At 54.9% G+C, this 25,529-nt stretch overlaps 10 protein-coding genes and 1 non-coding gene across 11 annotated transcripts; 3 read left to right on the plus strand and 8 right to left on the minus strand.

The window, feature by feature from the left end:
* Nucleotides 1-226: 226 nt before the first annotated feature.
* EV422DRAFT_606608 (U3 small nucleolar ribonucleoprotein complex, subunit Mpp10) lies at nt 227-2,599 on the minus strand (the record flags this gene model as incomplete). Its single annotated transcript, XM_053073802.1, has 1 exon — nt 227-2,599. The coding sequence occupies exon 1, from the start codon at nt 2,426-2,428 to the stop codon at nt 227-229; it is 2,202 nt and encodes a 733-aa protein (XP_052922017.1). The 5' UTR covers nt 2,429-2,599.
* A 153-nt stretch (nt 2,600-2,752) lies between these two features.
* EV422DRAFT_262882 (methyltransferase TRM13-domain-containing protein) lies at nt 2,753-4,697 on the plus strand. The gene is made up of 5 exons (XM_053065805.1): nt 2,753-2,982; nt 3,057-3,205; nt 3,284-3,706; nt 3,770-3,776; nt 3,953-4,697. Exons 1-5 carry the CDS (start codon nt 2,890-2,892, stop codon nt 4,655-4,657), a joined length of 1,377 nt encoding a protein of 458 aa, XP_052922018.1. The 5' UTR covers nt 2,753-2,889; the 3' UTR covers nt 4,658-4,697.
* On the minus strand, nt 4,698-6,571 carry EV422DRAFT_262886 (uncharacterized protein). Its single transcript, XM_053065806.1, has 2 exons — nt 6,292-6,571; nt 4,698-6,213 (listed from the first exon to the last, which is right to left on the minus strand). Exons 1-2 carry the CDS (start codon nt 6,484-6,486, stop codon nt 4,738-4,740), a joined length of 1,671 nt encoding a protein of 556 aa, XP_052922019.1. The 5' UTR covers nt 6,487-6,571; the 3' UTR covers nt 4,698-4,737.
* A 350-nt stretch (nt 6,572-6,921) lies between these two features.
* On the plus strand, nt 6,922-9,006 carry EV422DRAFT_262926 (P-loop containing nucleoside triphosphate hydrolase protein). The gene has a single exon (XM_053065807.1). It carries the CDS (start codon nt 7,229-7,231, stop codon nt 8,651-8,653), a length of 1,425 nt encoding a protein of 474 aa, XP_052922020.1. The 5' UTR covers nt 6,922-7,228; the 3' UTR covers nt 8,654-9,006.
* Nucleotides 9,007-10,012: 1,006 nt separating this feature from the next.
* Nucleotides 10,013-10,743, minus strand: EV422DRAFT_509278 (Calycin-like protein; the record flags this gene model as incomplete). Its single annotated transcript, XM_053068833.1, has 2 exons — nt 10,013-10,437; nt 10,512-10,743. The coding sequence occupies 2 exons, from the start codon at nt 10,741-10,743 to the stop codon at nt 10,013-10,015; spliced, it is 657 nt and encodes a 218-aa protein (XP_052922021.1).
* A 2,703-nt stretch (nt 10,744-13,446) lies between these two features.
* EV422DRAFT_606623 (uncharacterized protein) lies at nt 13,447-15,219 on the minus strand. Its single transcript, XM_053073803.1, has one exon. The coding sequence runs from the start codon at nt 14,843-14,845 to the stop codon at nt 13,688-13,690; it is 1,158 nt and encodes a 385-aa protein (XP_052922022.1). The 5' UTR covers nt 14,846-15,219; the 3' UTR covers nt 13,447-13,687.
* A 1,328-nt stretch (nt 15,220-16,547) lies between these two features.
* EV422DRAFT_489535 (uncharacterized protein) lies at nt 16,548-16,904 on the minus strand (the record flags this gene model as incomplete). The annotated part of the gene is made up of 1 exon (XM_053067447.1): nt 16,548-16,904. A coding segment is annotated over one exon (357 nt), but the record flags the coding sequence as incomplete, so codon positions are not given.
* Nucleotides 16,905-17,413: 509 nt separating this feature from the next.
* EV422DRAFT_t134 lies at nt 17,414-17,485 on the minus strand. The gene has a single exon. It is a non-coding gene; the product is annotated as a tRNA-Cys (tRNA).
* A 986-nt stretch (nt 17,486-18,471) lies between these two features.
* EV422DRAFT_262962 (uncharacterized protein) lies at nt 18,472-19,415 on the plus strand. Its single transcript, XM_053065808.1, has one exon. The coding sequence runs from the start codon at nt 18,586-18,588 to the stop codon at nt 19,249-19,251; it is 666 nt and encodes a 221-aa protein (XP_052922024.1). The 5' UTR covers nt 18,472-18,585; the 3' UTR covers nt 19,252-19,415.
* A 1,776-nt stretch (nt 19,416-21,191) lies between these two features.
* EV422DRAFT_622935 (uncharacterized protein) lies at nt 21,192-22,189 on the minus strand (the record flags this gene model as incomplete). Its single annotated transcript, XM_053074194.1, has 1 exon — nt 21,192-22,189. The coding sequence occupies exon 1, from the start codon at nt 22,143-22,145 to the stop codon at nt 21,192-21,194; it is 954 nt and encodes a 317-aa protein (XP_052922025.1). The 5' UTR covers nt 22,146-22,189.
* A 1,767-nt stretch (nt 22,190-23,956) lies between these two features.
* On the minus strand, nt 23,957-25,508 carry EV422DRAFT_543215 (Alpha/Beta hydrolase protein). Its single transcript, XM_053071320.1, has one exon. The coding sequence runs from the start codon at nt 25,334-25,336 to the stop codon at nt 24,122-24,124; it is 1,215 nt and encodes a 404-aa protein (XP_052922026.1). The 5' UTR covers nt 25,337-25,508; the 3' UTR covers nt 23,957-24,121.
* Nucleotides 25,509-25,529: the final 21 nt, after the last annotated feature.

Consider the following 25,529-nt stretch of genomic DNA (forward strand, 5'->3'; position numbering starts at 1 on the left):
CAGAAAGAGAACGACAGGCGAGGACACGCCAACGAGCAGGCACACCGTCGTCTTGGGGAGCTCGCTTGGAACAAGGAAGGTATGGCAGTACCCATTCGATTCGATAAGTTAAACTGAGTCAATGCGTAGCGTGAATAATTACATGCAGCGTGGGGTGCTTCTATCCTATCTACTGTATGTTCGGATGAAGAACCTTTTCGTTGGAAAGGCCGTACGAAAACGAGTTCTACAACTTCAAAAACTGCGCCCGCTCCACCTTTTCCTTTTCCCCCACCTTCCCCCCCTTCTGCACCACACTGGCCTTCATTCCCCCTTTCCCCCCCTTCTTCCCCCCCCGCACACCCTCCATCCCCCTCGTCATCTTCGCATCCGCCACAATCGTCACATTCTTCTGCCCCATCAACTGCTTCAACGCGCTCTGTTTCGCTGCCCCCTGTGCAAGGGCGGTCTGAGGACGTGCAGCGACGACAGCGTCCATCTTGGCTTGGTGGACTGCCCGTTTCTTGCCGGCTGTTTTGCGGGATTTGTCGCGGAGGCGTTTCTTGTCGCCGGAGGTCAGTTCCGTGTCGCCCTTGACGGCCGTCGTAGGGGCAGCAAAGACTTCCTGCGGCGCCGCGCGTGATTTGTTCGAAGCGGCGGCGGGCGTAACTTCCTCCATCTCAAGCGCCGCGACATTCGGTAACGGCACAATCACGTCCGCGTCCTCCGCAGCAGTCGTCTTGGGCGTGAAATGCCAGTTGGACAGCGCATCCAGATCACGGCACAGCGTCGTAAACAACCCATCAATCTCACTATGCTGTTTCGCGAGCGCCTCGTCCTTTTCAGTCGGGATCCCCGGATCACCCTTCGCAGCCGCGTTCCGTCTCGCGTAATCTTCCTCATAAACCTGCGCAAGCGATTTGCTCGATTTCTCCTCATTGATCTCGATCCGGCGGTTAGGGTCATATTCATTATTCCGATCCCTCGGGGGCGCTTTCCTAACCACATCGTCAAACAGCGCGTCTTTGATCCGCTGCTTGATCATGTCTTCCAGTGTCGCCGTGACTTCCTCGGTGATGACAGGCACCGGTTTAGCGGCGTTGTCGAACTCGAGGTCTTCTTCGAGGAGGGAGTTGATCGGGCGGGATTTGGAGGCTACTTCGCCTTTCAACGCCCAAGTCTTTTCGGCCAAGGCTTCGTGTTCGAGTTCCGCGATCTGTTTTTGGAGACGTTCCTGCTGCTTTTCGAAGCGGGAGAGTTCGGCTTCGCCTTGCGTTGCCTCTTCGTCGTTTTCGTCATCGTCTCCGAGCAGATTCCGGGCAGCACGGCCACCGTCCATCGCACCACCACTTGGGTTGGGCATCTCAAGCACACCCTCACCGCCATCATCAGACATATCCGCGTCCCCAAACGGCTCATCATCAAAGTCCTTCATGTCATCCCGCGCAGAGGCACCAACCCTCCTGCCCTTCTTCTCCGTAAACCCCTCGCCCCGCTCGCCATGTTTCTCCCTCGGCCCGAAAAAGTCCTCGTAGCGGATCTCATTCGCGTTGTCTCTATCTTCCAACTCATCGCCATCTTCACCATCATCGTCCCAATTATCGGCGTTGAGGATGTCGTCGCCGAAGGTGTACTCATCCTCCTCGGAATCGTCGCCGTCGTTTTCGTTGTCATTGGCTTTACGAGCCTTCTTGTGATCCCGCGATTCGCCGAAATCGGCAAACTTTTCCATTTCTTCGAGGGAGAAAAAGTCATCGTCGATTTCAGATTTGCGTTTGAGGGTGGTGGTGCTGCTGTTGGGGCCGTCGCCTTCTTCCTCAGCGTTCTCTCCTTCAGCGGCAGAGTCATCCTCCATGTCGTCGCCAGCGCCTTCGCCCAACCCATCGGCCCATTCATCATCGTCTTCGGTTTTGTCCAACCGACCGTTGGTCTCCTCCTCCTCTTCCTCTTCCTCATCCGACACTCCCTCCGAATCCTCATCCTCATCATCATCCCCCTCCTCCAAATCAGCATCCTCCTCCAAAGCAGCATCCAAGTCATCATACCCGTCCAAGGACATCCCATCCTCAACTCCATCCTCCATCCCCTCCGATTCACCGCCCATCTCCTCCCCCTTCTTCCCCCACTCCACCCCAACCTGTTCAACCTTCCTCCCCAAATACTCCCCCATTGGCGCATTCTGCAACTGCAGCTGCTCCCACACCTGCTCGGCATCAAACCCTTCCACCAGCAGTTCCTGTAAAGGTGAGAACTCGTTGGGGAACGGCTCGGCGGTCTTGGCGACGGCGTAGAGGGACTTTGTGATTGTGAGGAGCGTGTGCGAAAGGGTGGGGGTTGGGCGGAGGAAGCGTTCCGGGTGTGTGAGGATGGGGTCCAGGACGTGTGGGGTGAGGGTTGAGAGGGGCGTGGCGAGGGGAGGTGGTAGTGGGGGTGTTGTTTTTGTTGGCATTTTGGTCGGTTTATCGAGTCCGGCGGGTTTTCCGAGTGAGTTTGTCGGTGTGTTCCTGCTTCTCCGAGCTGAAGGATATGCCACGGGACAGTGAAAGTGGTTGTCCGTGTGCTGCTTCTCTCGCTTTTCCGTTGATGCTGCTCAAGACGACGCAATGCTTCGTTGTCGTTGGGGGGAGTTCAAACGGGCTGCAAAAGGGGGTGCAGAGAAGAGGTCGCAGGAAAGCAACGCAAGTCACGTGGGCGCACGCCTCTCGCGCAATTAAAATACATCCCTTTTCCGAGTGTTCCTTTCTCCCCCCTTCCTCGTTTTTTCGCACCTGCTGCAACTGCAAACTGCTGAGCAAAAGTACACATATACTACATCCTCGCCAACGATATCGATAGCCAGCACAGCAACAGAGCAACTAGCACCTCTGAGGACCACCGGAAAACCCAGGTCGACCACTCAACGCACTCACCATGAGCAAACGGAAACGAGGCTCCGACAACCAACCCGCCGACGAAGCACAACCACCCCGTCCACCGCCAAAGGAAAACTCCTGCAACTTTTGGGTACGTCTATGTCTATGTTCCCCCTCTCTCATCTCATCATCATCGGTACTCAACGAGCTCCGTCTTCCATTTAGGTCAAAGGAAAACGGAAATACTGTCACCTAGGCGTTGCGCCCACCCACCTCTTCTGCGGGCAACACGCAGAGTTCGAGGACCGTACCCGTGAGGGGTTTGTCGAGAGGCCGGGGTTTGAGCGGATTCCGTGTCCTTATGATAATGGACAGTGAGTGACATACTTAGAACGCGAGGGATTTGGAGACACGAGCGGGTATTGATTGAGGTGATGTCCTTTTCTTTGTAGCAATATTGCAGCGAAGGATTTACAGAAACATTTGAAGAAATGCAATAAACGGCCAGGTGTCACACCATCTTACTTTGTCGAGAACATCAACGTCGCCATCCCTCCTTCCCCATCACCACAACCACCATCAACAATCGCCACAGAACCCACACCAACCCCCCGCTCCCGCCTCCTCGCCCTCCCCCTCCCCGCCTTCGCCGCCCTCTCCCAAAAAATCTCCTCAATCCACTCCCGCCTCCTCCCGCAGCCCCTGCGCACCCTCATCCTCACCCACCCTTCTATGAGCGACCGCATCGAGCAATCCCACGAGGGCAAACATGCCGTGCAACAGGCGTCGCTGGTGGGGCATATGGAACGCGCTGGGTTGTTGAAGAAGGGGAATGTGTTTGTGGAGTTTGGGGCGGGGAAGGGGGAGTTGAGCAGGTATGTGTTTGGGGCGGTGGGGGAAGGGTGTGGGTTTGTGTTGATTGATCGGAGGAATTTTAGGCAGAAGGTATGTACGAGTGGGCATGGGCGGATGAGGGCGAGAGCGGTTGCGCAAGCCCAAAGTGGCATGTCAAGCGAGCCCCCATTCGTTCCGCTAGCGAATTGCGAGCATTGCTGTTTCTCTTCACACCCACGTCCACCCATCCATTCTCCCCATACTCACTCACCCCAATCCCCCCGCAGTACGACGCGATGCTAGACCACGCCCCGAACACCACCCGCCACCGGCTCCTCACCGACATCAAAGACCTCTCCCTCCCGCACTACACCCCCGTCACCGACTCCCCCGTCGTCGCAATCTCCAAACACCTCTGCGGCGCCGCCACAGATCTCACACTCCGCTGTCTATCCTCCTTCGAATCCGCCACCAAATCGAACCAACAATTAAAAGGCATGGTGATCGCCCTGTGCTGTCACCATAATTGTTCATGGGAGTGTTACGTCGACCATGGGTTTCTGCAAAAGGTGGGGCTGGACAAGGAGGAGTTTGAGCTGCTGTGTGTGATGAGCAGCTGGGCGACGTGCGGGACCAAAGAACAACGAGAGGCTGCGGAACTCGAACGTCGGAAAAACACCTCCTCCAACCCCGACTCCGATACCGAATCCGTCGCGGGTGAGGGTAGGACATCACCAGCGGCAGACGACGCAGACGCGGAAGAAGCAGAGCACTGGACAGGCCTCCCGTTTTCCGCGCGCGAAACACTGGGGCAGCAATGTAAACGGATCCTGGATGTCGGGCGCGCGGCGTACGTGCGCGAGACGATGGGGATGGATGCTGATTTGGTGTATTATATAGAGAGGGAGAATTCGTTGGAGAATGTGGCGTTGGTTGTTACGCGGAGGGGGGAAGGGGGCGAGGCGGCAGCGACATCGAGTTCCGTAGCGTAGAGTAGGAGTAGAGCTCGTTCAGCATCCACTGAATCAATTACACATCTCGCGCTCGTCTCTATCTCACTACATCTATTTCGCTATTCTGATTCCGCACGCACCAAACCAGACTCCACCCACCCAATCACGACCCGCCTCACCCTCCTCACCAACACCCGCGCATCAAACGGGAACAACCCCCCTTCACAAGCCTGGTCGAGTCTATCAGCCAGGCATGTCAATATCCGTGCGATGTGGGGAATATGCTGTTGCTGCCGTGGTGCTGACACCGCGGAAGACGAGGCAAACCGGAGATAGGCCACCAAATAACCGGTAAACCCCGCCCCCGGGTCGTCGTTGATGATCTGGTCGAGGATATGCAGGGCCGCCGCTTCGGTGTCTCTCGTGGAGCGCGGTTCGTCCGACTCCTCCCCATCGCTCTCGTCGCCTTCTCCACCGCACGTCAGCGCGATCCATCTCGCAAACACCTCATGCGGGTCGAACTGCGTCCGCACTGCACTCACAAAATGCGGGACGCGCTTCCCCCGGCGTTGCGCATCGGTGTTATCGTCATCACAGACAGCGGCATAACTCTCGACGGCAACCCGCAACACCGCGGCCATCATCGCGTCGTTGTCCGCATACATCCGCAGAACCCCGTCGACGAGGGTAGCGCCCTGCCGCAACCAGTCGGAGAACGCTTCGTCGAGTCCATGCAGGACCCGCCATGCACTGTCGTGCGCGTCGTTTGGTGAGGTGAGAATGTGGGCGAGGACGGTGAGGAGCGTTAGGATGCTTGTTTTCAGAGGTTCGCGGAGCTGCACGGCCGTCTCGCTACGGGCGGGGAGGACAAACTCGGTGTAATCCTCACCCAGGGTCCCCCACGCGGTTGGCGGTGCGGTGCGGTGGGAGAAGTGGGTGAGGTATGCCGCCGGGATGTGCAGGAGGGATGTGGTCGCGGGTTGGTTGTTGGTGGAGGGGGTGGAGAGGACGTGGACGAGGTCGAGGAGTTTGCGGAGTGTGTGTTGATGCGGCGGTATCTCCTTCGGCCCACCATTCATTGGTGATGGTGCACCCCGTTCGATGAGCCTCACAACCCCATCCCCACTCACAACCCTTACGATCCGTCGCACAACCACCGCCAGCCTCTCCCTATTCTCATCTACAGATACGGCTGCGGTCTTCGCTACGGCCTGCATAAGCGTGAAGAGCGCCGAGAGGGCCATGTACACCCCGGGTCCCGTTTCCGCTTCTGACAGTCTGATGAGGTCACCAACGTTTTCTATCCAGGCGGTTTCGGAGAGGGCCGCGATGAGAGCTGTTGCGATGTGTGGGGGTAAGGTGTTGCGGCGGAAGGATTTGAGGAGCTTGCAGAGGAGTTCGGTTGTCCAGATTAGTGGGTAAGGGTTTATGGGCGGGTTTGGTGCTGATTGGGAGGGGAGGAGGAGGCGTGTGAGGGAGGTGAGGAGTTTTGGAAGGTGGGGACGCAGTGAGTGAGGGTCGTCGAGGAAGAGTGCGACGAGGATTTTTTTGGCTGTGAATGCTACGAAGGAGTTTGGGTGCGATAGTGCGTTTATCTGAGAGTAAGGGAAAGTAAAAGTTAGCACCAGTACATGAAGCTAAGATTCCCCAAATTGAATATGTACAGTACGCACCAAGGTCGCGACAGCGCCCGGGACCCCATCACCAATCCGCGAATCCAAATGAGTCGAACCTGCTTCGGTCCATTCCAGCCATTCCCAGTCGCCCGCGCTGCAACGCCGTTGCCAGTCACACAGACGCCCGAGAAGAGCGTCTTCGTGCGCTTCTTCAACCAACGGTGGCGGTGAATCTCTGCTGTGTCGCTTCATGGCGGGCACGCCGGGAACGCCAGAGTATTGAGATAGCCGGCGGAGAGTTCCAGTGTCGTATGATCTAGAGGTACCGCTGTTCAGGGGAACCGTAACGTCCGTTGAGAAAGCACAGGGAAAGTTGAGGACAAAACGACGACGCCTCCCGCAAGACGTGGGCGTTGGGCCGCCTACTGCACTGTTCGCTGATAAGCATCCTCCGATGAAGCAGGCCTGCTCCCAGCCCTTCTATGTGGTCGATTCGAACGGTCTCGCCCTGTCTGTCTGGCTGCGGGTGTGAGGGAGGAAGACGGGAGATGCGAATGCCGTTCTCGGACAACAATTGGGTGTTTCCCCCTTTCGGACACGCCGTCTCGCCTGCCACTAATTATCATACGCGTGCGTGGAGAGGAGGGTCTCGGAGTGTGAGACATTCCGTTGCTGTTTTTTCTCTCGCTCTCTCCATACGCTGACGACGGTATATAATAGCAACGCTGCCTTTGTCTCCTTTTTCTGATTCTTGCTCAACCCCCCTCCCCCCTCGGTCCTCTTGCAAGCTACTGTCTCTCGTCCCTCAGCCGTCCTCTTGCCGTTGCGCTCAACTTGTGGAGACGCTCACCGGTTTGTTTTCCTTGACACCTCCCACCTTACTACGCACTCGAAACACCGTTGGGCGAAAGAGCAAAAACCCTGTCGCACTTGAAGCAGCTAGTGGGGATACTACCTCCTTACACGCGGCAACCCCGCTCAAAGGGCGACCAAGATGGCATCGCTCTCGGCATGCATCTTGACCAGGACACTGTGTCCTCAACGTCACGCCAGTGCGACAAAACGGATAGTTTCATATCCGTCGGTGAAATATTTTCGACCAACGCCTTTACAATACCTATTTCGCTGGTATACCTCCGCCGCGCAAGCAACGCAGCCAACTGATACACTGTACGAGCGCCGGTCGGCCTACGAAACCTTTGACAAAGTCAACCGCCCAATACCCTCAAACGCAGCGTTCAACCCAAATCCGGCCTCCACACCCACACGTGCCCACCCACCAACCCACATCCACACCCAAACCGACGACCTCGCCGTGATCGCGCACCTCTCCGACATCCCCGCCTCCGCCGCAGCAGCAGCCGCCGAAAAGGGCGAAGATATAACGTTATCGGAGGAGCAGGAACAATTGCTGGATCTGCTTATGAGCGGCGAGAATGTGTTTTATACCGGACGTGCAGGGACGGGCAAGACGGTGCTGTTGAGGGAGTTTGTGAAGAGGGCTAGGGAGGCGGGGAAAAATGTTGCTGTTACGAGTGCCACGGGGATCGCCGCGTCGCATATCGGCGGACAAACGCTCCACAGCTTCATGTCCCTGCGTCCGGAACACACTACGGAAGACACGAAAACGACCGAAACCACGTGGGCAGAGAAAGCAAGAAAGGAATCCGAGTTCTACCGCTACATCTCCATGTTTCCCGCCCGCCACCTCCCCTACTCCGAAACCGACATCCTCGTCATCGACGAAGTCTCCATGGTAACCCCCGAGGTGCTCGGCCTCCTCGAAAACACGGCCTACATGGTCCGCCGCAAAGCAAAGAAATTCCCTACGCGCGGCATCGGGAGATTGACCGACGCGGAGTTTTTGGAAGAGCGAAACACGTACCGGTTTGGTGGGATGCAGGTGGTCATGACAGGTGATTTTTACCAGCTGCCGCCTGTCGTTTCCCGACCCACGGATTACAAGCTGTTGAACGAAATCAACAAAATGGCGCCATCCGAAAACCTCGGATGCGGCGTGCCGATGTCCCTCAAAGCCCCGGAAAAGCTGCCTGATGCCTTAGTCGAAGCGGAAACCGAGACTACATGGGAGGCCCTACCCGACCCCGCGAATCCACAGAAGAAGCGGTATCGGCGTCGGGTGCAATACCTGTTTGAGTCAGTGACGTGGCGTCAACTGCGGACGCATGGGAAGCTGAGGATTGTGGAGCTGCAGACGGTGTTTCGGCAGAAAGAGCCGGAGTTTGTGGAGCTTTTGGATAAGATTCGGTTGGGGGTTTATGATGAGAGTGTTGAGAGACGGTTGAGGCCTTGTTGTGGGAGGGAGTGGGCGGATGAAGCGCAGTTTGTACGTATCTTGAGTTGCTGGAGCACGTTTGCGTATCTCCCGTTTTGGCGTTTGGCAGACGGCGTATCCTAGCGACTTATCCTGCTTACAGAATTGACCGTGTTTCATTCCCCCCCCAGCCACCTACAATAATAACCGCCTTCCGCCACTCCACCAACACCCACAACGAAGAAAAGCTAGCCGCCCTCCCCGGCCCAACCCACAAATTCGTCGCTATTGACCTCTTCATGGCCAACGCCGGCTTCACCCCCGACTCCGCCCTCAACCAGCCCACAGAACCGGGCCTCTTCCGGCGTCTCAACCCCTCCCGCACCGCCTACACCAAAGAGCAATTCGGGGCCCACTTCAAAACCATTCCGCCAGAAATCGAACTCAAACAAGACGCCCTGGTCGTCCTCACCCGCAACCTCGCCCCCACCCTAGGCCTCGTGAACGGCGCCCGCGGCGTCGTCGTCCGCTTCATGCACGCCTACGACGACGAAACCCAATCCTGGGAAACCTTACCGGTCGTCAAACTCGCCTCCACCGGAAAATGCTACCTCATCTCCTACTTCCGCTTCGCCTACAACCTCGACCCCTCCACCGGCTTGACCAGCGGTGCGGGCGAAAGGGGCTACCTCGTCCGCCGACAGCTCCCCCTGGACCTCGCGTGGGCGTTGACGGTGCATAAAAGTCAGGGGATGACGCTGGATAGGGTTGAGGTGGACTTGCAGACGGCGTTTGCGGATGGGCAGGCGTATACGGCGTTAAGTCGGGTCAAGAGTCTTGATGGGCTGCGGTTACGGCATTTTGGGAGGGGGAGTGTGAGGAGTTGTTGGAGGGTTGAGCAGTTTTATAGGGAGATGCGGAGGGAGAGGGAGAAAGAGGAGGCGGTTAGGAAAGCGGAGGGGAGAAGGAAGGCGTGGATGGAGAGGGAGAGGGCTTGGAGGGAGAGGCGGGAGCGGAAACAGGGGTATGGATCTGCCAAACAGACGACGTGGGCACCTTCCGGAACGGGAGGGTGGAGGAAGGAGAGCGATGAGAGCGGGAAGAGGGAGATGGTTGCGACTATGGCGTAGGGGAGGGTGTGCGACGTTACGCATGGGGCGTGGTGGGGGAACAGAAGTGGAATACTGTACGTACTCATGTGGGTATCGGGATGCGGTGACTCTCGCCGCGATGCCTACTTGAGTTCTCTGTACCTGTAGGGACGCCCAGCAGATGTATTTTTTGGTACATAGTCGTGCTTTATCAGATTTCATGTATATAGCTTTTGTGTTTTGTGCGCCAATACAGTCGACACACTCTGATTGACTGCCGTCTTATTCGGCCGGGTATTTTTTCATGACATTATAAGGTCGCAACTTCACACGACCCGTAACAGATGCCCCCATTGCTGTAAACTAAGACCTCGGCGATCGCAGGATATCCTCACCTCTGATCCCAACCTCCCTAAACCTCCACCCCCTCATACGTACATCCCAACTGCCCAACCCTCACCAACCCACCCACATCCAACCCCAACCCCTCCGCCTTCCCCCTCAACTCCCCAATCCTCTCCTCACTCACAACCTGTTCCCTCGTAAACAGCCACAGCCCCGGATTGAAAAACGGTAGACATTTCCCGTTAGACGGCCGGGTGGGCGAGCCGGTTGTTATTATGGCCCAGGTGTATGTTGAGTTTGTGTCTTCGGAGGTGGAAGAGGAAGTTGCGTTGTTCCCGGCAGCGACCACCCAGTAGTCTCCGTAGAGGAATCGCGGGAGGAAGGTGGGCCCGACTTTGAGTTTGGATTGCGTTGAGGTGAGGGCGGCGTTTAGGTGGGTGTCTTTTTTTGGGCCGTTGATGGTCTTTTGGTTGGCGTAGTTGTATACATCAACTGAACGGGGGATCCATCTTTCATTGGTGACTTGACCCAGGAATTTTTACGATGATGCTCTTCAGCCTACTCACCCAAATCCCCACCCTTCCTCGTATACTTTGCCCGCACACAAAACAGCTCATCGACAGGCTGGTACGACACCGGCAGCTGTTCCTGCACGAACCACGGCGCGGAGATGTAGGATTCCAGGTCGAAGTTGGGCGCGCTGTCGAAGCCTTTGGGTGGGCAGTTGAAGAGGGATGATGGGGCGGCGGCGGCGAGGGAGGAGAGGGAGAGGGTTAGGAGGGGCAGTGTGAGGTGCATTTTGGGGTGGGACTGCTGTGGGGGATGTGGTTGAGGAGTTTCTGTGGCGAGAAATTTGGATGCGTTTTGGAGAAAGGCGCTGGATGGCTTTATATGCAGGCTGGGAAGGTGCTCATACATGGACTATGGTTTACTTCCTTTATCGGAGACATCGGGTGGGGCGAGAAGGAAACCGTGTGGATGACGAAAAAACGACTTTTGCTCTTCTCGCCGGACACAGCCTACAAACCCGATCTACGCGTCATGCAATGGCCATACGTGCGTCCACACGCACATGCGAGCCTGACCGTCTTGGGTTGGACACCACGGTCGACAAGCGCCCGTGCTTCACCGGGCGCAGAATTATACTTTGTTCCGCTTCCGCACCATCGCATCGGCTATCGGATCGGACGATCCTGCACATGACGCTCCGGGGGAGATTCACACACGTACGGAATCACACCCACGCCCGGTCAACGATGCAAGGACGGAAGCAGCCGTTCGCATCGGTGGCCGGGAGCTCCCATTTGGCATGAAGACCCCCGATCGCGTATGCGACAACCAGAAATTCGTAATCCGTAGGATATGCTTACCTTCTTGAGATTCCGGAGTGCAGTGATGCTCATGGAGCTTCTGGCTAACGGACATGCGAGCTGAAGCTGCTGCATCCGCACTTCCGAATGTGGCCTAACCTGTAGATTTACGATCCACACGATGGAGTTCCTCTGCGCCGAACTTGGAAGGAGGAAGTCGAATCCACTGTGAATACTGTCAACGGATTCAGATCGGCGAGCCCGATCGCTTTGAGCCTGTCGAAACCTTGAAAGCTTAATCTGTATGGGACGGTTGGGTAAGCACGGACGCGTTCGTTGCGCGTGCCGTCATCGTGAGAGTCGGGGACCGCCCGAGTAGAGCAATAGGGATGCCGTTGAGTAGAGCAATTCGACACCTGAAGCGCATTGGTGTGGCATAGTGAGGTTTCTTTTAGAGAAATGCATGCTGCTGCCCTATTGCATAAATCTGTAGGTTGCAAAACAATGTCCTCGCTCGCATGCTTAATGAAAATGTCTAGGGTGGCTGTTGTCGCACACTCGCAGTATACCGTCGCGCGCCTGCGCATCTCGTCGCCCATTGTCAAGCCCAAAGCATATTTGCTCTTCCGTTTTTCGATTCAGCGTGCATGTCGAGGGCGGTGAGCCATGTTGCTTTCGTTGCGATTTCGGTTGCGATTTCGGTTGCGATGTCGGTTGCGATGGCGGTTTCGACGGTTGCGATGTCGGTTTCGATGGCGGTTGCGAGTCATTGCGTTTTCGTTGAGATTCCGTTGCGATGTCGTTGCGATGTCGTTGCGCTTCCGGTTCCGTTTGAACCGCTTGGAGACGCAAAATTAGAGACGCATGTGGGCCGGGAAACCAAACATGACGTGGTATTTGCGAACCAGTGAAGGAGGAAGTGAAGATGGAGATTGATGAAGATGCGGGGTTCGATGAGCCTCGGTTTGGTTCCTTTACGAGGTAATCTCCTGCGTAGTTCTTTTTCTAGGGTTTGCGAGAGGGAAGCTGTTGATCCAGCCGTTGTTGTTGGATATCGGAAAGGGTGGCCGTTGATCCAGCTGTGGTTTCTGGGCCTGGAAGGGAAACAGTGTGTGGTGAGAAACAGATTGAGATCTCTAGACGCTGCCCGTGCAACTGGCTGCCGACCATCGACACAATCTGGGAAAGGCTTGTTTCGACATCTGTCTTGTCCAATCTCGAATGGTACCATCTACGCACCACACCTCAACGTACATGTGGTAAAAATGTCGGGGATCTTTTCCGGAATACTTGGTAAGCTCCCTCGTTCGGCAAAGTTGGTTGCCAGCCTTCGATGATTGGCGACTGTCGAAGTGCCAAGAACCTACGATGGAGACGGAGAATCGTACAATGCGATGCATATCTTCTGACAAAGAGATGCATCGCATCGGCGAAAGAACACACTTGTTGACAGCTTGGTCGTTCAGCCACTTATCGGTTTTGACAATCCTTTGAATGGTAGCGGGCTCTATAATCGATGACTCTGCCGGTATCTTCAGGGCTCCTTTTCCTCCCTTCTACCGAGAGCCTGGCCCACCGGCATAATCATACTGCTGATTACGCGTTCAAGGAAGACGAGATGTTCTTCATCCACCTTTGGCCACGGCTCGCCTTTGCACATTGCCGGCCCGGGAGAGGTCGTTGGACACAACGGGGGCAGGGGCTCATCCCCTAGCTCTGCAACCCCAGTGTCCTCACGAGCTCCGCCACCGACTTCGACTTCCTCCGATGAACTGCAAAAATCGAGGTGCATGTCGATGTCCAAAGGAGTAACGTCGGTGTCCATAGCTGCGTTTGCACCGTTGCCACTGTGGTCACCATGAGCTTGGCGGAGTTTAAAAACGATTGCAGTGGTGACATATGGGCGAACCACCTCCATTCACGATCGCAAGGTCTCGGCAACACTCCCTTTCCGATATGGGTAAAGGTTTGCAAAGGCGAAAAGCTCGGAATAAATGTCGACGAGTTCCCAGGAAGTGGGTAGGGTCTGTGAGGTGATCTCATAACGTTGAGTTAAGAGGTGATCTCATAACGTTGAGTCGGGCAAGGGGTTCGGCTCCAAAACACAGCGTTGAGTTGGGCGCGCCCCTGGGTCGCTGACAGTCTTTCCAAAAGTTCACTGTCCATGAGCGCGAACTCGTTATCCGCGTCTGTCTCGTTGGTCTCGTTGGTCTCGTTGGTTTCGTTGCGCATGTTGGTCTCGTTGGTTTCGTTGCGCATGTTGTCGGTCTCGTTGGTTTCGTTGCGCATGTTGGTCTCGTTGGTTTCGTTGAGCATGTTGTCCGTCTCGTTGGTTTCGTTGCGCATATTGGTCTCGTTGGTCTGTTTCCGCAAATTGGTTTCGTTGGTCTCGTTGCGCATGTTGGTCTCGTTGGTCTCGTCGCAAGTCTCCATCAGGTACCCACTTGGCGAAATCGGCTCATCCGAGTGCCAAGATATGGGAGAGCTTCGAGGTAGTCCACCTGGGTAATATCTTTGCCGAGAAGCGCGGCAATCTGCTGGCCTTGATACATGCTTCGCTGCGACTGGAGAAACATCCAGTCCAGGAGCTTCTCGGGCATAGGGTGGTGGATTTGCCTGAATTCGGATGTTTTAGTGATCCAGCGGCGCAGAGCAGCCCTCTTGAAGGGGCGAGCATTGACGGTGGTGGCAGCGGTACTTTGAGCGTTTGTAAGTTGGGAGAAGACATCCGTTCCCAAATTCACAAACAGTGTGTAATCGGCCGAGGTGGGTAGGTATTGCTTGTAGAAGCCGCCGGTTTGACGGTTCAGGAGGTTGTCTATTCCAAAGAAATGAATTATTGCACGTTCGCGGTCGTCCCTGATGGCCCTTGCAACGTAGTTTGCTTGAGTGGCGGCAGGGAATGTGAATATGCGAGCTGCTTCATAGGCATCTGGGAACATCGCTTGCAGTACTTTGAGGAATTGCGAAAGGAGGCCGTACTGATGCCGGGAGTCGTGCTCAAATCGGGCTTCAGGGGTGGAGGGGAGCTCACACATCCGGATGTATCGATTGGAAATCACTGTCTCCAAGGGTCTCGTCGCCATAGCCATGATCCATGGTTCCGCTTCGGGTGGGTCCAATCCCTCGGTTGACCAAGAGGCGATGATTGTATTGCAGTCCGAGACCGTCATTGTCCAGCTTCGAACATAAAAGAGCTGAGTGCCGTCTGCTTCATTCGCTCCACCGCCGTCCTTGAGAGAGAGCGACATCATCATGTCTTCGTCTGAGACAAAGAGAGGATTTCTCCAAAACCATTGAAACCGTGCTGCATTTTCAACGTTTTCGGCGTTGGTAGGGCACAAAAAGTTAATGTGCTCGATGTCCAAGGAGGTTGTCTGGAGCCCAGCGCTCTGCATGCAACGGCCTACTTCCGTGTGCACTGTCCTCTGGATCCGCTCGATGTTGACCAGGCCAATAGGGTCTGCGAGGTGGAGGTTGATGGCAGCTGGGAGAGCAGACAAGCTGTTTCCCTTGCGGAGGGCATCACGGAATGGGGCCCGACGATTTGGGAAGTCAGAGCGAGATTTTGCAAGCAGCTGTCTCGACATGATGTGTTTTGTAGGCGGAGAGGTTCCGAGGTGGCGAGGGTTAGGCGCCCGTTGCAACTGACTGCTACAGGAGCAACCGAAAGCCCAATGCTAGTTTCAGCGTCTCTCACCGGCGTAAAGGTGAGATACGGATGAAAGTTCCGTGTTGTAGTATTGGAACTTATGACACTCTTTCACTCAGGCGCGTTCTCTCTATGTCGTTCGTGGATTTATGCGCTGATGTTGCGGTACAGGCTATCTGACAATGACACCCAAGCAAGCCGGAGGTCCCCAGGTCGCATTCGCCATCAAGGATGCGACTGATCACAACAGATCGTGAGCAATTGCATCCTTGTTGGAGGAGCCTGTGGGGAACTGTAATCGGAGCAGTCCCTGCCAGTGCGGGTGAGTGACCCGGCGGGGGACTATTGAAATCGTGTGCAGCAAGCACGAAAGCACATCCCGTTGCGGCTGTCTCTCTGTTCAGAGCAGATTTGAAACTAAAGCCCGAGCTAGCCCCGCTATGAAGGGCGTGTTTGGCGTGAAGGGCGTCGGACGCGTCGACCCACGACCGCTGACGTTATGTGAACGTCTTCCGGCGCCTGAAAACTTCACTTGCAGCCAGCGGGTTTTCCTCGGCGCCCTTGACTTCGAGCCACAGCGTTTCCGGGCAGTCGATGGCTGCCCAATCTTGACGACGCTAACTGAGCTCATGCGTCTCGGTTTTTGCGCTTGATCATTTCGATGAGTAAATTGAAGCGGGTCTTCAGAGTATTGGCAGTTTTCTGAAGAGGGACACATGGTCAGTGAAAGTATAAGTGATGGAGATGTAATCACTGTTGGCTTACCCCTTGGCTTACCCCTTCTCATCTGTGGACAAAACACTTGCCGCTAGGGACTATCTGAGCTCCTGTCCAGAGGCGCGCAAATCGGACCGATCTCGTGACAGTCAACGTCGGGTCTCCACGTTTATGCGGGACCCGAAAAATGCCGATCCCCAGCCCACTTCGTAGCTGTTGCGAGGATCTCTGACAGTGTAGGTACCTTTTGCTCTCCCGTAGGCGCCGGACTGCCTGGCTAATCGCGTGAGCTTGCTAGACGGCTGCTTGTCATCCTTCGTCGTTGGATTTCGGGGAAGCTACCAAAAGACTTATCTGTATCCAGCCCTTCGTCGTGCTCTTCCAGGCCTTCGTCTTCCTCTTCCAGGCTTCCGTCATCCTCATTTAGGCCTTCGTCTACACGACGCGCGGTAAATTGTGATCCGAGGCGTAGATGAGCCCATATCGTTTGAAGGCTTCCGGCGCCTCGTTGAGGAAGAGGTATTCGACGACGGTTTGGCTTCCTATCATCGTCGCTGAAGAGATAGCTTCGATGACGTTCCTGCGCGTTTCGAGAAATACCTCGTTCGGTGAAAACGGCTTGGAGTTTCTTGGCTTTGTCTGAAAGATATCGTTCACGTACTTCACGTAGTCGAGTTGCCCGAAATACGACGCGGTCCCTAGCCCGGATGCACCGAGATCCTCGCCGTGCGCCGCATAAAATCGTACAAAGATCTCGGTACGTCCACCAGCACCGGACCCGATGATGGCATGACCGAGAGACGCATGAACATAGCTGCAGAGGTACTCCACGACATCCACGCGGCGAAGGTGGCCGCAATCCAATCACGGATTATCGAGAGCATGGTCGGGCGCGGGACGGTGTTGCAGTATGGCAGCCTAATGCGGACTACATCCAAATGGCCTTTGAGCGCCGGTCGAAACAACGCTTTCCAGGTACCGCTATGGTTGGCGTCAACGAGATATTGCACAACTTCCTTATGGCTCCATTCCGCGGCCTCCTTGATCCCACGTTTGGTGGCTCCTTCGGTTCTGTTCTCGACAAGAAAGCGGATGACCTCAAGATGGCCGTTCGCAGCCGCCTTTTCAATGGCGCGTTTCGTGCAGCCTTCTTGGCGATGTTCGTGGAGAAACTGTACAATGTCCAACTTCCCCAGGGCGGCCGCCCCTGCCGCCCGGTCCATAGTTCTCGATGTACAGCCCGTCAACCCATAACGATTCATCCACTCGACGTGCTCCAACGTGACTGTCGCTCGATTCCACGCCTTTGTCGCACGACCCTTGGGCAGTTCTCGCTTGACTGCCTCGACCTTCAAGCTGATTGCGACGACAACGGGAAGGTACAGCAGGATCTGCTGCACGATCTCAGCTTTTTGAACGGAACTGCGTTATGTTCCTTCGGTACTCGAAGTTCGTCGACTCTGTTCGGTGTTCAAAGGGGTGGGTTTCAGAGGGGTGTTTCCACCGTTTCGTCGTCCAAACGCCATACTTCTGTCCATGTTATCGGGTCAAAGCCGCTGTCTTGACCATCGGGATGCGAACCGGTGCCCTCCGCTGTGAAGAGAGGAGGGTTACAAAATAGCGTCCCAAAAAGTGTGGAGAATCGCTGGCTCTCATCGGTGTCTGGCCTGTTGCATTCGGCCGTTGGCCCGGGGCGAGGTCGAGAGATGTGGAACAATTGATTTACAGTGTCGATGTGAACCGGCTTCCAAAATCAGTCCAACTTCCGAAAAAGGCAAAAGAATTGCTAAGGAGGCACCGAGAGTTGAACTCGGGACCGCCCGATCTGCAGTCGGATGCTCTACCACTGAGCTATACCTCCCCTTGAATACATGTTTCCGCAAGGCCGTTCTGATCGAATTTCCAAAGTATTGCTTCTGCTGGAGTGGATGCTCTACCACTGAGCTATACCTCACTTTGAATACAGGTTTCCGCAAGCCCTCTATGATCGCCAAAATAATGTGGAATGAAGAGCATCTGCGTTGTCACTTTGGTGCTGTTCACCTTGAACTTGAAATTGAAGGTGTGGGGCGCGCAACCGTCAACTTAACCTGTCAATTTTCAATTTTGAGCAATCCCTTGATTCTCTCCTCCTCCCATTCAATGCGCGAACTGCTATCCCCGCACCGTCTTCAAGTTGCTTCAAACCCCCTACCATTTCTCTTCCAAGTTTCCTACCAAGTTTCTTCCAACCTCCTATCAGCGTCTCTTTCAACTCGCAATGATCTAACGCCTCTCGCACAGGTAAGTTAGCTGTCAGTCGGTTGCGTCTTATATATACCTCACCATCAAGCGTCAATATTGAACCTTCCGTTCAAGGGCCGGCCGTCGCTCGGTGGAACCAACGCTCATTCACTTGCGCCTGCCTCAACGACCATCATCGCTGCAACCAATTGAGACCTTTGCGGTGGAAAAAATACCGTCGACGCTCGGTAACGTATACTGTCAGAATTCGACAGCTCGGGAGGACAACTTGAAGGTCCGACGGAAACACCTCTGTATACAAGCCGCCCCCGCCAGATATCTCTCGCGAGACATTCCTTGCGCGCGGCGAATGCCTTGCCTGCTCCACGATTCGATCTTCTAAGGTAGGGGCTCGCAGGCTACTCCGGCGACGGGGCGGAATCAGGATCGAGCTCACACTTTCCCGACCTTTACAGCAAGATCAAAGGGAAGTTCCGATTTTCAGCCATTGCCTCCTCTCAAACCGGGGCGTGCTTCCCGCCGCTCTGTTCCTTTGCCTGATTGCCTGCTCGCATCATCGACGCTCGGATTTACCTGTCGAAACTCGACAGCTCGGAAGACAAGGTACCAGGCATCTCGACCACTGGACATCCACACGGCGCCGCAACCCAGCGCACTCCTCTTTCAACTCTACCGCAAGCTACTTGACCGGAACCCATCTCTTTCTCCAAGTCAACGATGACCTGCAAATCGTGTGCCGGCACTGATCATTCCCGCCGAAGCAGCAAGAAATGCGCTTTCTATCAACCCCGCACGAGGATCAAAGTCGAAAATGACTCCCCGGAAAACGCTGACGTCGAAGGGAAACAGGACAACTCTTACTTCCCCAACCTCCTCAAAACCCTGCCGCTCGAGCTCAAAGACAACATCACCCACATGCTCGACATGAGGTCCATCGTCCGCCTGAGCATGGTAGACAAATCCTGGAACAAAATCATAGACAACGAGGACTTCTGGATCCGAACCTGTCGCCAGCGTGACCTGGCGCTCGAAGAGAAGCCCTCGGCCCCAGAACGCGTGCAGAGCATCTCCTTCAAGAGCTTCGCCCTCTCCTCGGTCCTCGAGCGATGCGTACTCTGTCTCGGACACCAGCCAGCAACACCCTCCCGCTTCTTTTCCAACCTCCTCGTATGCCGCGGCTGTGATAGAGCCATGAGAAAGATAACCCTCACGCGCGCAAAGTCGGAATACAAGCTCAATAATAACGATTTGCAAGGGCTACCCTACATCCAGCTCCCGAACCCGCACTATCGCCGCGCTGCGATGATGACCTTGTACTTGGTGCAAGATATCGTCGATGTAGCGTTCGCGAAGCATGGCGGAGACTCAGGAAAAGTCTCGTAAACGGTCGGAGGCTATTGTTAGCACTAGACGGGCTAGAGGAACGAACTACAGATCTTGGGGAGGGCACTCGGGGTGCATCAGTGTTGCTCCGTATTCCTCCCGCTATTATGGTGGGTGGTAATCGCCGAGTCTTTGCGGAAAAGCGATACGGCGCATTTGTCGCCGTCTGCGTCTCGCTGTCGCTCGCCTCGGGTTTCATTTCCCGTTGCCTTGCCGGCGGCATTTACTTCACCGTTCGCCGTGTCATCTGCCTCAAACTCGTCGCGCGGTGCCCTGCGCATCTTCATCCATCCTCGCCGTCGTTCTTCTGATTCATGCTCGCCCTGCCATGGTGAGGTCCGCACTTGACCTCGCTTGCCTCGCCGTCTACTTCCTTCGGCTTCGCCATCCGTCTCGCTTACCTCTCGCTTCCACTCCTGTCTCGTTCCTCTTGCCTCGCCATCAATTTCTGGCCTCCCATTTTAGCTTCCTCCACTATCCCGTAAGCCGTTTGCTTCTTTGCCGCTTTATGTTCCCTCCGCCGTCGTTTACTAGGTTGTCGATGTGCGTACAATCTTTTTGCGTATCTTCTAAACAGAAATAATTCACTTTTTGCATTATCTTCCCTTGTAAGCTAGTTTCAAAAGAAGTTCCATGTATGTGCAAGCTGTTCACGCCGCGCTCAAGAGCGACCATGCTATGTCTTCTTCAAATCCATGATACCGAACTCGGGATGACATCTGAGATGTCTCCCTCGAAGAAAACTGGCCAACGGACACACACCAGCTGAGTGAAAGTGCCAAGACCGTTGCTACTTTTGTGTTTTTCATGGCGAAGGTACGAGTTCGAGCGCAAGAAAGCTAATCCAGCAACTCATGACTTTGACAGCGGTTTCTGAAGGTGCAAATTCCGTTGATTCGGGGTCAACGAGCTGCGGGTCTGAGGGTGCAAACTCCGTCGATTTGCTTCAAAGAGCAGGGATACCCGCTGCGCTCACGAGCAGCTCGGTTTGGTAAATAGACACGCAGAGACGTCCGCTGAGCTCATAAGCAGCTCCTTGGGTCTCTGCCCGAACACCGCCCGCCAATTTGCAAGCTTTGCCGTGGAAACAAAATATAAAAGCGGGAACCAGCATTGGCGGTCAAAACGGGCCCCTCCCTTGTTTCTATAACTTCTCTGGCTTACTTTGCTTTGCTGAATGCGTTCAGGGTGAGAATGGTCGTTTCTGAACAGCTGCAGTTATGTTTGTTGGTGCTACAATTACAACGGGACGCCCGCAAGATCAACGTATTCGAAGGTGAGGAAAAAGGGAAACAAGGAATGAAGGACCAGCTGGCAAAGCCATATTTTAACAATATGCATACCCGTGGGCCAGTACCCTGTTGTGTTGCGACTGGCTTGATGTATATATCTGCAATATATTGCACTAGAGAGGGGCTTGCTCGACAACGCAGTATTAACGGCACACGCGCTGTCGGATTTCCTTCAGGGCGATGCCGTCACTGTGCCCCAAAACAAACAACACACCGTCATTCAGACATTTCGGACCGCTCAAATTCGACGAAGGGGTTTTCCCGCAGTGCGAGCCTTGTTGTTCTTGCGGCTTGCCCTCACAAACTCTCAAAATATGTCGAGGGACGGGAACAGCCCTTTGCTTCGCCCTAGAGCACTGGGCCGCCATCGTTCAACTATCGAGGGATATCCGGAGCACGGTCGCATTGATGAGAAAACCACCAAAATCGGCCACACCGACTTCGTAGAAGTGGGCAATCTCACAAAGAATAAAGGGGGCACGTTACGTTCATTTTATTCAACAGCATTGTATATCGTCTCGCCTAAGCAACAGTCTATGAACAACGAACAGTCTAATCTACAAGGAGTAAATGGTCTAATCTAAGCAAAGTCGATCAACTCCCACGAGCTGCCAGGCATGAGGGGATGTTCGCTCGCGTAGGTGCCTATCACTGCGAAGCGACACACTTTCCATCATCGCTCCACTCGAAACCGGCCTTGCAGTCGCACGCAGTTCCGTTCCACACAGCGTTAGGGTCTTCGCATTCACCGCCGCTACCAGGGTTACCAGGGTTGTCACCACCGCCGGGGGGTTTCAAGGGGAAATTAGCGATCACAAAGTCGCGCATGTTCTTCATGCAGTCCGCGCCAAGACGATTGTTCCACGTATCCTCGTTCTGAATGTCAGCAATGTACTCGACCAGCACTTGCGCGAAGAGCTCTATGAGGCTGCTCTGGGAGTACGGGTCGGGAACGCAAGTATCGGCGTTGACGGCGGCGGCCCACTCGGGGCCCAAGGACAAGTAGCCCGACCGAGCCTCCCAATCCCACGCATGCGCAGACTCATGGATGAGCACAGCCTTGAAGTAATTCATTCCGCCGCCAAGCAAAGTCATGCGGTTCCCATACGTCCATGCGCCGTTAGCTCCCGGGTCGGTCGGGCCTTGGATCTTGATGGATTTCGCGGCCTGGCGGAAGGGTTGCGGCATGATGGCGGCGGTGCTGATTACGTCGTCCAGGTTCGGATAGACGCCGTTGGGGCACATGCAGAAGTCTTGCTCGATGCCGTCGCTGTAAGTTACGTGGTAGTTTTTACCAGCGCCGATGACACCGGAGCAGCCCTTGTCATACGTGTCCTCGCAGGAGCGTTGGTCGTCGGTTTCCACGTACTCGTAGCCAATCTCGGGTAAGTATTCTAGATCGATGCAGGAGCCGATGCCTCCGGGGCATAGGACGGTTTTCTCTTTGAGGTTGATGTCGTCCAGAGCGTGCACGTCGCCGGGTTTTGAGGTTGCGAAGCATTCAGTGGGCTTCTTCAATGGAGATGAGTGGGAGACGGGGGCGGCTGCAGCGGTACAGGCGAGAGCCAGCAGCACGGCGAGGGATGAGCGGACGAACAGCATTATGGAAGAGACGAATTGGAGGAGGTTAGAGGGCGGATTCGCTTGCTGAAACACGGACGACTGACACCGTCTGCCGTCCTTTTATCTTTGTGCGCTGCTTATGAGAAGTGCTGAGCGGTCCTAGCAGCACGTCGGTCTGCCATTCTGTCATGAAGCCGAGTAAGTTGCTTGACTTCAGCGGCATTGCGGTAACAGGATATTACACACATCCGATCAAGTCAAGTCAAATGACCTAGTAGCGCCAAGGAGGATCATAGGCATCGCCCAGCCGTTCTGGTATGGCAATAATGGCCTTTCACGATGTAGGTTTCCCTACAGCAGCCCTACGGCGACAAACATGCCTGCGGGCAATAGCTCCGAATCCGTGTTCTCTGAGCATGTCCATGAGCGAAACGTTTCTAGGTTGGCAGCGCTCGGCGTTCGGGAGCATCATTCGACGGCACCGGAACATGTCAGGCACCAAGTCCTCCCCAGTTTGGAGGGCTACTCTCGCAGCGGATGCCGGTTCTCAAAGCGAAGGGGCTTTCTCGGGAGGCCGCTGAACATTATCCAAAGCTAAGTGCCTGTGATGCTGGGCGCAAAGAGAGCCACCCGCCCCAATCCAAAAGAATCCAGGCCCTAGTGTTGCAAGGTGTAGATTTGTGAGAAAGCTGCATTGAACCTACAAATTCCAGCGTCAGCCGCAACCAGCCAATTGGCCATTCACATTGGAAGGCGCTTCTGCGCTGGAAGGCGTTGAAAGGCGCTTTCAAGGCTTCAACTGTTCAACAGGCGCGCTGTTCTCAAGCGTACTCCTACGGCCCATCCCACCAGCACAGTGCTTGCTCTCGTCAGTGCGGTGTCAAATTCGAAGAATCCAACTCAATTTTTCGACTCTTGCGAAAAATAGTTGTGTTCAAAATGTTTCTCGTACAACTTGTGGCGGTTCCTACGATTGGCGTCCTAAATTGTTTACATATGATGTCCTTGCAACTTCAATGAAGGTTGGCCGCTGTGCAGTGTGCACGCCGCAGGGTGCGCTACTGTTTTCCGATTCCCCAACACCGAAGGCTGTTTCCCTCACACCAATTTCCACTAGGGCAACGATCACTGGCATACCCAGTCGTCACGGTTGTGCATGGGAGTGGCCCTTACTTATGCGCGATCACCTACTACTCGTCATGTATGTAGTACCCTGATTGGGCGCCCTCCTAAAATGACACAGAATCTGTTTACGGGGGACCTTCCTGGAGCGCTGTTGGCCGCTAAATGGTTGACCTTACACGGAACTGAGGTGCACTCGCTATTGCTCGCTCACCTCTTTGAGCTTTTGGATTGCTGGCGGGGTTGAATAATGGATTTGAGGCGAATGGACGGGAATGGATGACGCCCCTCTGGTGCAGCGTCACTTTTACTTCCTCTGATGTCGCCCCTTTTCCGTCTCTTTGAACTTACTATCTGCCTCATTCAATGCAAATTTTTTTGTTGCTTGGAACGGTGGGCCCTCGTCCGTAGGGTTTCCGAAGAAGCGATGTGTCAGTGGGGACGTCTCCCTCTGTCCGAATGTGATTTGCAGGGATCCTCGGAGGTTTCATGTGTGTATGGTTTTGTGTGTTAACATCCGAGCATGGGTTCTATCGTGGGATTGGTCGTCACGAGAATTGTGCGAGAATGACCGTAAATCGACAGCACCGCATTCGGGGGACGTATCCGACCAACAAGCGCAGACGGCATAGGAGCAAGCCTGAAACCCATGGTCCCGAGTGGACTAAATGTATGCGGAACACCTGGAAAAGGTTCCTCGACCGGTCTCAGCCTATTTACGCCAATGATGAGTGTTGCGCACAACTTGAATGTATTGTCAAATGGATCAGGATTTTGAAAAACAAAGCACAGAACAACTATGAACAACGACTACCGAGAGTGGCTGTCGTCGCAACTCCACGTCTCGGCGAGTTCCTCTGCGCAGATCATACGGCCACCACCAATTGGCAAGCTTACTGAACGACTTCCAAGATCGCCTGGACAAGCACCGCACTATTCACCAACTCCATGTGAGGCGTAGATCTATCCAAAAGATGCTTCTTTGCCTTCCAACTCTCCACAATCTCTTTATCCTTCTGAGCCATCTCTTCCAAAGTCCATCCAAACGGGTTCTCGCCCTTTCCATTAACGAGGATAGTTTCCCTCACGACCCTCTTCTCATCATCGTCATGGTCATAGACCCATCGGCTTGGAGCTTCTACTTCCCTCGCGCTCTCCGCGATAGTGGTGGGCAAAGTGCGGAGCTCCTGGTTGAATCTGCGGAGAAGGAAGCCGGTGGCAAACATGTTGAGGAGGGTTGAACTTTCGGAGAACGTGGGTGTGAGAGTAGTGGCACTTTTACGCTGAACGCTGCGTTTGAGCGCGCTACCGACGAGGATGAGGTCCGTAAAGGGGCGGATAAGTGCCAGATCGGCGAGGACGGAGACAAAAGGCAAAACAGCAGAGAGACGTGACATGTTCTTCCTGAATGCTTCTTTGGCCTTCGGATCAGCCTCGAGAGCGTGCGAAGGGGTCGGGTCGGCGAGCACGACGGCACGAATTTTGGCTTTTGGCGTGGACGAAGTTTCAGAAAGTTTGGTCTGGCGTTGCTTGATCAAACGCTGGATGTACGCTTGGACGACCGCACATCCCATCGAGTGCCCGACGATCACGAACGAAGTTGGGCTGCTGGCAAGGATCGGCCCCTCAATCTGCAAATAATGCATGAAGGCAGCGAACTCGTCTGTATGGCTAGCAATAGTGAGTTCCCGCGGATCCCTAACGTTATGCGTTGTCGTGAATCGATCATAAGCGACACTGGCCACTCCGTTAGCGGCAAGGTGACGCTGCAAGGCCCGCCAATACTCTGCCGAGAGTCCGTTGCCTGCCACGAGCACGACGATGTTGTGTTCCTTCGACGGGACGCCAGCAACATAGTAGGGTATGCGTGTGGTCTGAGTCAGAGGCCCGGTGAGGACACCCTCGACTTCGGTCCCGGCTGGCATCTCTGCGAGTCGTCGTTCTTTCCGAGCAAGACGGCGCCGGTGGGTCGCATAGGCGCGGAGGTGGTGGGTTGCCAAATAGACAGCGTAGACAGCTCCCGCTATGGCTACATTGGTGCTGACCTTGGTCGAGGAGAAACTGAAGGAGCGAGGGGAGAAATGAAGATTGGCGAAAAGCTGCGTCATGATGATGTGCGATCTTGGTGAGCCTGCAAGATGCCTTCGCGTTCTTTTCCAGCTCAGTGACGTGCGAGACACAACTTGGGTAGAATTGCTTCTATGCCTGGTTTCGGTGTCAGTATGGAATCGACAACTAGGATGAGGACGCCTGTTGAGGTTGCCTGTTCTATACCTTTTTATATCCCTTCTGGAGAAGACG

This window comes from Fimicolochytrium jonesii (genome assembly GCF_025526975.1).
Source record: "Fimicolochytrium jonesii strain JEL569 chromosome Unknown EV422scaffold_31, whole genome shotgun sequence".
NCBI classification, from domain to species: domain Eukaryota; kingdom Fungi; phylum Chytridiomycota; class Chytridiomycetes; order Spizellomycetales; family Powellomycetaceae; genus Fimicolochytrium; species Fimicolochytrium jonesii.